The sequence below is a fragment of the Belonocnema kinseyi genome, chromosome 2, assembly GCF_010883055.1.
Source record: "Belonocnema kinseyi isolate 2016_QV_RU_SX_M_011 chromosome 2, B_treatae_v1, whole genome shotgun sequence".
Classification (NCBI taxonomy): Eukaryota; Metazoa; Arthropoda; class Insecta; order Hymenoptera; family Cynipidae; genus Belonocnema; species Belonocnema kinseyi.
In genome coordinates this window covers 133,333,499-133,343,253 of record NC_046658.1, presented here as the reverse complement: position 1 = coordinate 133,343,253, position 9,755 = coordinate 133,333,499, and the positions used below count along the sequence as shown (strand labels likewise).

General features: G+C 24.9%; 1 protein-coding gene across 1 annotated transcript in view; it reads left to right on the top strand.

The window, feature by feature from the left end:
• Positions 1-1,909: 1,909 nt before the first annotated feature.
• The window catches only part of LOC117167603, a 24,324-nt gene continuing 16,478 nt past the window's right edge, over positions 1,910-9,755 (top strand). The window contains exons 1-2 of the mRNA XM_033352657.1: positions 1,910-2,378; positions 8,699-9,595. Of these exons, the coding sequence (XP_033208548.1) occupies positions 8,723-9,595 (873 nt within the window). The 5' untranslated portion in view covers positions 1,910-2,378; positions 8,699-8,722. The remainder of the gene's footprint in view (positions 2,379-8,698; positions 9,596-9,755) is intronic.

Here is a 9,755-nt window from a genome sequence, read left to right as displayed (position 1 = left end):
GAAAATTAATCTTTTTTTTGGTTGAAATTTAATTTTTTATATTTAAAATTTAATATCTTTGTTTGAAAATTAGATTCTTTATTAAAAATCGATATTTTTAACTAAAAATATAACTACATTTTTGTTGTCGATTTTTTGTTTGTTTTCTGTTTGACATATCTTTTTGGTTTAAAATTTACCTATTTTGTTGAAAATTCTTTTCATTTGATATTGGTTTCGATCGAAATTTAATCAATTTTGTTGAAAATTCGTGTTTTGTTAATTGAAAAGGTATTTTTTTTTAATGTAGGTATTTCATTTTTGTTATCAAATTGTTCTTTTTTATTTTAAAATTAAACTATATTGTTGAAAATTTATTTTATTTACTTAAAAAATCATTTCTATAACTGAAAATTAAAAAATTCCATTGTTTGTTGAAAATGGACCTTTTTTAGTTAAAAATAATTCTATTTTGTAGCAGATTTGTCTTTTTATTTTAAACTAATATTTTTAACTAAAAAATTTAACTACATTTTTGGTCGACATTTTTTGTTTTCTGTATGAAAATTTACCTATTTCGTTGAAAGTTCATTTAATTTGCTTAAAAACTTATATTTCCAACCTTAAATAAGCTATTTTATTTTTTGGTGAAGATTTATATTTTTAATTAAAAATTCTTCTATTAGTTAAAAGGTCATTGGTTTCGATGAGAATTTAATCCATTTTTTTTAATTCTTGTTTTTCTTGATAAAAATGAATTTTTTTTACTGAAAACTGGAATTTTGTTGTTAAAAATTAATTTATTTTATTGAAAATTGAACTGTTTGATTGCAAATTAACTTTTTTAACTGAAATTTTAAATATTCAATTTTTGGTTGAAAATTGATATTTGTGAAATTTTCTTTAACGGCAAATTTAACTATTATATTTTTTATGGAAAATAAATCTTTTTTGTTTTTAAAATTAACAATTTTGGTAGAAATTCATGTATTTTGTTCAAAATATAAATATTTGGTTTAAAATTAACGCATTTTGTTGAAAAAATATATTTATGTTTACAAATTTGTTATTTGAAGAAAACAAATTTTTTCAACTTTTTATTTAATTAATTATTATTTAAAACAAATAAACAAACAAAAATAATAAACCAATTTGAAGAACTGGTACTTTGAAACACTGTTTCAGTAAACAATAATGAAATTCAGAACTATGCAAGGAAAACTGGCTAATACTGAAAAAATGTGAGTTTATGTTTACAAACTGAATGATAGACACATTTACATTATGTTATGAATAGACTGAACAATGTTATCAATAATTTGCTCTAAAAAAATCGTTTTTCTTTTGTCAAATTTGAATTTTCGCGGTAGTTTGACTAAAGCAGCTAGCGCCACCTAGCGGCTAGTGCGATGCGATTATCGACTGGGTCGATGTTTTTAAATTCAAAACAAGAATTGCAAGAATTTAAAAACAATTTATTTGTTAATAACAAACAAATTGAAATTGTGTCAGTGAATTGTGCAAATATGGAACAAACTGAATAAATTGTTCAGTATTTGCCAAATTCAAAGTTCTTTCCTCGAATCAATTCCTTCATTTTAGTTTTAGCACGAGTCAGAAGTACGTCAAATTGCAAAGTTTATCTTCTTGCTTATTAAAAAAAAATAATAATAAATAAACAAACTTTTAAAAATTAAATGTACAAAAGAATACTTTTTGACATTATCGCTTACTTATATAGGTTATGTACGCGTTCATAAAACTTGCTCCGTTTCATAAAAAAGCTTGTGTTTAAATGCTATTTGAACTCACTCTCACTCATTTTATTTGATTTTAATTCGCATATTTTGAAGTTGAATTAAATACCGCAAAAATTTTCGATGTTTTTTTTCGTAAAAAATGGTCGATCAACTTGTCTCGACTTGTCCTCCATTCCTGGAAACCCGAGGATTGTCAAGATGGCGACCGCGAAGCGTTCTGTGTAGTGTGTACAGAAGATAACAAGGATTTGTATTTTGACAGGTCACGTCTCCCTTGTCTGCTTACTCAAAAGTGAAAAAAAGTGATAAACGAGTGAAAAACTCGACTCTTTGTTATAAAAATTCACCTTTTTCTCGAAAAAGTGACAAGCAGAGGGAGAATTTCCCGCGCGTATTTTAATAATATCGAGGCGAACTCCTAGCATCTTTTTTCGACAACTGTCTTGTTTATGTCAAACGCCGTGAAACGACGTATTTATAGAAGCAGCACGAGGAATGAAAATAGACACGTCCATCAAGTAACCACGTCACGGACCTAAAGGCTTACATGCTTTTTCTCAGTGAAACTTCTCGTATTTTGTAATAATCCTGTAATAATCATTCAATACGGATAATAATACAGACCTACCTCCAAGGGACGTAAGTATATTATTGTTTCAGAATTTTTCCCCCCAACTATGTGCTTCTAAATTTCTTATTTTTAATCAATTTTTTCGATATTCTGGGGGCAAAACCCTCAAGATTTTTATCAGAAATGTGTTTTATTTTTCTTGGAGCTGATTTGCAAAATGGAAATAATATCTGTTCGGAAGAGAAGTTATTTTTATTTCATTGTGAGCCTGCTCAATAATCCGATAATTATAGGCATTGCGCGTTTCCTGGTGTATTTTTGTACCTTTTCTTTAGGAAAAAAATGGATTTATTTTCCAACATTTTGTTATGGATCTTACAGAAAATCTTATATGATTTGAGAATATTAATTCTATATAAATCACCAAATTTTTTCCACTAACAATTTTTTTTTAATTTTGTTGAAAATTCGTGTTTTTTTTACTGAAAATGAATTTTTTAAACTAAAATTGTAAAAATAAATTAATTTTTGCTTGCAAATTGATCTTTTTCAGTTAAAAACGTTTAAAATTAACTTACTTTGTGAGAAAATTAATATTTTTCGGTATTTTTTTGTATAAATAATTCATCTTTTTGGTTGAAATACATTTGTTTGGTTTAAAATTAAACTTTTTAGTAGAAAATTTATTTTATTTGTTTAAAAATTTATTTGTATGACTGAAAATTAAAATCGTCATTCATTTGTTGGAAATTAAGGTTTTTCATTTAAAAATTAAACGATTTTGCAGCAAATTTATCTTTCTTGGTAGAAAATGAATCTTTTTTTTTAATTCCATTAAAAATTAAAATATTTGTTTAAAAATTATTCCTTTTTGGCAGAAAAAAAATTATATTTGTTTGGTTGAAATTTAATTGTTTGTTGATAAAATTTAATTTATTTGTTTGAAAATTCGATTCATTATTAAACATTTATATTTTTCACTAAAAATTTAATTACATTTTTTTGTTTTCTGTTTGACGTATCTTTTTGGTTTAAAATTCACCCATTTCGTTCAAAATTCATTTCATTTGATTAAAAAAATAATTTCTCTAACTTACAATTAAACTATTCTATTTTTGAATGAAGATTTGTATTTTTTAATTGAAAATTCATCTATTTTGTGGATTTTTTTTTAAAGATGCATAATTTTATTTAAAAGATCATTGGTTTGAATAAAAATGTAATAGACTTGGTTGAAAATTCGTGTTTTTTATTGAAAATGTATTTTTTTTTAAATGTAAGTATTTCATTTTTGCTAGCAAATTGATCTTTTTCAATTTAAAATTTTCTTATTTTATTGACAACCCGTGTTTTTTTAGTCGAAAATGCAGTTATTTTGTTAGAAAATGAATATTTTTCGGTCATTTTTTTTATAGAGATTTCATCTTTTTGGTTGAAATTAAATTATTTTGTCGATAAATTTATTTTATTTTGCTTGAAATGTTATTTCTATAACTGAAAATTAAAACATTCAATTTTTTGTTGAAAATTGATATTTTTTAGTTAAAAATTCATCTATTTTATAGAAAATTTGTCTTTTTGGTAGTAAATGAATATTTTTAGTTGAAAATTGACCTTTTTTTAGTTAAAAATTCATCTATTTTATAGCAAATTTATCTTTTTTGGTAGAAAATGAACATTTTTAGTTGAAAAATCCATTAAAAATTAAAATATTTGGTTAGAAATTCATGTATTTTCCTAAAAATATTCCTTTCTAGCAGAAATTTAATCTTTTTTGTTTGAAAATTTTTTGTTTTCTGTTTTACATATCTTTTTGGTTGAAAATTCAAATATTTCGTTGAAAATTCATTTCATTTGATTAAAATTTATTTCTCCAACTTAAAATTAAACTACATATTCTATTTTTCGTTGATGATTTGTATTTTCTAATTCAAAATTCATTTATTTTGTGGAAAATTGATCTTTTTTGTTGAACATATATCATTTTATTTAAAAGGTCATTGGTTTGGTTAAAAAATTTAATCAATTTGGTTGAAAATTCGTATTTTTCATGTTGAAAATTAGGTTTTTTTTTTAAACAAAAATATAGGTTTTTTCATTTTTGTTAGCAAATTGTTATTTTTCATTTTAAAATTTACTTATTTTGTTGAAAATTCGTCCTTTTTTTAGTCGAAAATGCAATTATTTTCATAGAAAATGAATATTATTCCTTTTTTTTTATGGACATATAATCTTTTTGGTTGAAATTCATTTGTTTGGTTTAAAATCAAACTATTTTGTTGTATATGTGCTTAAAAACTTATTTCTATAACTGAAAATTAAAAAATTCCATTGTTGAAAATTGACCTTTTTTAGTTAAATAATAATCGATTTTGCAGCAAATTGGTCTTTTTTGGTAGAAAATTACCCTTTTTTGTTTCAAAATTCCATTAAACACTCAAATATTTGGTTAAAAATTAAACTATCTTATTAAAAAGTATTCCTTTTTGGCAGAAAATTATTATTTTTGGTTGAAATTTCATTCCTTTGGTTGAAAATTAGTTTCTTCATTAAAAAATAATATTTTTAACTAAAAATTTTACTATATTTTATGTCGAAATTTTATTTTGGTCAAAGACTTTTATTTTTTAATTGAAAATTCATCTTTTTTGTGGAAAATTGATCTTTTTTTGTTGAAGATGTATCATTTTCTTTAAAAGGTCATTGGTTTGGATAAAAAATTTAATAAATTTGGTTGAAAATTCGGGTTTTTTTTTTTTTTTTTTAATGAAAAATATAGGTTTTTCATTTTTGCTAGCAAATTGTTCTTTTTAATTTTAAAATTTACTATTTTGTTGAAAACTCGTCCTTTTTTAGTCGAAAATGCAATTATTTTGATAGAAAATGAATATTTTTTGGTATTTTTTTTTATAGATTTAATCTTTTTGGTTGAAATCCATTTGTTTGGTTTAAAATTAAACTATTTTGTTGATCAATTTATTTTATTTCGCTTAAAAACTTATTTCAATAACTGAAAATTAAAAAATTCCATCATTTGTTGAAAATTGACCTTTTTTAGTTAAAAATTAATCTATTTTGTAGAAAATTTGTCTTTTTTGATAGAAAAAGAACCTTTTTGTTTGATAATTCCATTAAAAACGAAAATATTTGTTTAAAAATTAATGTATTTTGTAAAAAAATTATTCCTTTTTGGCAGAAAATTATTCTTTTTGGTTGAAATTTCATTTCTTTGGTTGAAAATTAGTTTCTTTATTAAAAATTAATATTTTTAACCATAATTTGTGTCGGAAATTTTTGGTTTTCTGCTTGAAAATTTACCTATTTTCGTTGAAAATTCATTTCAGTTTATTAAAAACTTATTTCTCTAACCTAAGATCAGCTATTCAATTTTTGGTTGAAGATTCATAATTTTAAATAAAAATTCTTTAATTAGTTAAAAGGTCATTGGTTTCGATAAAAATCTAATCAATTTGGTTGAGAATTCGTGTTTTTCTTGTTGAAAATTAATTTTTTTCTGAAAAACTTGGTACTTCATTTTTGCTAGACATTTTGACTTAAAGATTCAACATTTTGGATGTGTTTATTCTTATTATTGCTTGAAAAATATTTAAATTATTATTAAGTAATTATTTATTATTATTGAATTAATTATTTATTATAGAATCTTAACTAAAAAATCAATCTTTAAAATAGGGTTTTTTACTAAACAGTTAAAATTTCAAATAAAGAGATTAATTTTCAGCTAAAAATATAAATCTTCAACAAAAAAATAATTTCTTAATAAACTTTTGAAAAAAAAGTGGTTGAGTTTTCTGTTAAAAAAAGTTTTAATTGACTTTTCACTATCACAATATGAATTTTTAAATCAGAAATAAGTTTCTTCGTAAGAAATTGAATTTTTAATCCAAAAAACGAATTTTTTCAATCAAAAAAGATGATTTGTAAAAAATTAGTTGCATTCTCTACCAAATAGGTGCATTTTTATCCATAAAAGATGAATTTTGTACTAAAACAGAGGAATTTTTAATAAAAAACGACAAATTTTCTTTTTAAAGTTGAATTTTCAATCAAATAGTTACATTTTTATCCAAAAAAGATTAAATTTCTCTGTAAACAGGTGAGTTTCTAATTAAAAAGAAAACCCATTTTTTCAAAAAATAGTGGAATTTACATGATTTTTTAAGAAAATAGTTGAATTTTCATCCAAATAGTAGAATTTCTATCCCAAAGGATGAATTTTTAGCTAAAAGGGGATTTTTTAAAGCAAATAGTTGAATTTGCCATCCAAAAAGACGATTTTTCAAGTAAAAGAGAAATTTCAATTCAAAAAGGATGAATTTTCGACGAAAAAAATATTTCTTTTTAACAAAATAGTTGAATTCAGATTAATTCTGGAACAGAAATATGATACTTTTTTGTTTTGTTTTTGATGAAAATAACTAACTTTCGCTCAAAAAAGATAAATTTTGAACCAAATAATAGATTTTTGGAACCAAGAAATTAATTTTAAACAAAAAAAAAACGGTGACTGTTTAAGATAAATAAACACCAAAAATATAATATCAGACTTCAATAAAAATTATGAACTCTCTAACATAAAAGGTGAATTTGTAACAACTAAAAAAAAGATTTTACAATCAAAAGATAAATTTTCAACCAAAAAATATTAATTTTCTACTAAAGTATAAATTTTTGACCAAAAACGATGATTTTTTTTAAAAAATCGTTGAATTTTCACAAAAAGTATGTTCCTTAATTCAAAGAGATTATTTCTTTAAAAAAATAAAATAATAGACTTTTTAAATAAAAAGAATTAATTTTCAACCAAAAAAGATGAATTTTCAACCAAACAATATAAATATCCGACCAAAAACGATTACTTTTTAACAAAATAATTAAATCTTTAACTAAATAGTAGAATGTGTAACCAAAAAGTAGAATTTTGAACCAAAAAATAATTCATTAAAAATTCCACCCCTTGGTTGAAAGTTGAACGATTTTTTTCAAATTTCATTTTTTTTCGTTAAAGATTCATAATTTTAGTTGTGAGTTCGTTTTTCGGTTAAAAAAATAAAATTAACCATTCTTTTTGTTGTAAAAATGTGTTTTTTTTTCAACTGCAAATTCAAATATTTTGTTAAAAAAGTCAACTGATTAATTGTAAATAATTTTTTTTTCTCATTTCATGTTCTCGTTTTCAAAATTAATTGTTTTATAGACAATTAGGATTTTTTGCTTGAAAATTCAACAAACTGTTTTTTTGGTTTTAATTAAAATTTGTTTGTGGAAATATCAACTACAACATTTTTTGATAAACTTTAATATTTTTGTTGAAAATTCAACAATTTGGTTAACATTTTTCCTTCTTGACTGAAAATTTTTTTTTGGTAAAAAATTCATTTTTTAGTAGAAACTTCATATTTTTTGAGTTTTTGGTTAAAAATGCAACTTCTTAGTTGAAGATTGATCTATTTTGGTTGAAGATTATACTTTTTTATTGAAAATTAAAAAATTTTGGTATAAAATTCAACTTTTTCGTAGAAAATTCGTTTTTATTGCTGTTTTTTAAATTGAAAATTAATTTATCTTGATCTAATTTCATCTACTTAATTTTTTGGTTAAAAATTGAACTTTTATTGTTTAAAAATGCAGACTATTTATCGTTTTTGCTTGAAAATTTAACCATTTAGTAACGGATTTAACTAAGAGGTAAAAAATTGAATCTACTTGTAAAAAAAAAAATAGTTTTTCTTTTTTAAATTGAAAATTAGTAGTTCACATTGGAAATGTTAATACTCCATTTTTTTGGGTGGCTGTCTTAATCGAAGAAAAAAACTTCCTGTAATCTCCCGGTTTACAACAAATTAAAACGTGTTTGTTAAAATTTAGGATATTCAAATTAGATTAAAATCCAACTTAAACCCCTCTTTTTAAAGTCCAATAATCAAATTGATGAGAAGAATTCCTGAAAATAGAATCAAGAATCTAACGACCAAATTTGGACAAAACCACTACAAAATATTCCCACTGCCAAATAATAATAATAATAATAATAATAATTTGGTTAAAAATTAATCGGTTTTGGTTGAGGATTCAACTATTAGATTGAGAATTCCTTTAAATATTAAAATATTTGTTTGAAAATTCATGTATTTTGTTACGAATTAATAATAATAAAATAATAATTGGAGGTGACTGAATATAATAATAATAATAATAAATAATAATGTTAAAATTGTTTGCTGTCTTATTTAACATTTTTTATCACTTATTTGCCACCTATTTTAGAAAAAAATGTCACCTTTTTTTGACGACAATAGGTACTGTGATTACTGGAATTCTTAAAAAAAAAAAAAATTGAAAGCACTCGAATCGTTGTATTTTTCAGCCTGACAATCGGTCCCCGAAAAAAATGGGTTTGCCCTGCGATTGGCAGATAACAAAGCAGAAGATTTCGCAGAGAGGGCAGTACCTGCTGGAAACTGGACAATGGTCGGACTGCAAGTTCATTGTTGGCCAGGAGCCCCACCAGCAGGTTCTCGAGGGTCACAAAGTATTCCTGGCCATGTCCAGCCCCGTATTCGAGGCAATGTTTTACGGAGGAATGGCTGAGAAGAATGATCCGATCCCGATACGCGACGTTCAGCCCGAGGCTTTCAAAGCCCTCCTCGAGTACATATACACGGATCGCGTCGATTTGGGTTCCTTCGAACTAGCCTGTGAATTGTGCTACTGTGCGAAAAAGTACATGCTGCCCTTTCTCGTTGAGGAGTGCACCAAGTTCCTCTGGTCCGATCTGTCGCCGAAAAAAGCCTGTCGGGCTTACGAGTTCGCCAAACTGTTTGAAGAGCCCGTTCTGATGGAAAAGTGTCTGCAAATAATCTGCACGAGGACTCTCGACGTCCTCAAGGAATCGAGTTGGGAGGAGGTTGAGCTGGGAACTCTGATTACAGTTTTGGAACAGAACGATTTGCAAATTTCCTCGGAGATTGAATTGTTTAATGCGGTGGAGCGCTGGGCGAAGGCAGAGTGTGCCAGGAAGACACTGGATCCGGCAGATAGCAAATCTTTGAGATCGGTTATTGGAAATTCCTTGACGAAGATTAGATTCTTGACTCTGACACCGCAGGAATTTGCAGAAGGGCCTGGACGATCTCCGTTATTAACTCAGCCGGAAGCTTTTGCCATTCTGATGAATATTTCGTCGAGCGACAGCAAGAAAACGATGCCGGAAGGATTTTCCACGAGTACGCAAGGAAGATACAATATGATGCATCTCAAATCGGTATTTATCATTACTTATATTTTTGCTTGGAAATTTAACTGTTAGATTGAAAATTCCTTTAAGGGCATGTGACACAGTTAAATACCTATATTACCGACCTCACTTTTTCCGTTCACTGAATGTTTTTTTGAACCTAAGAACTTTTTTTGTAAATAAAATA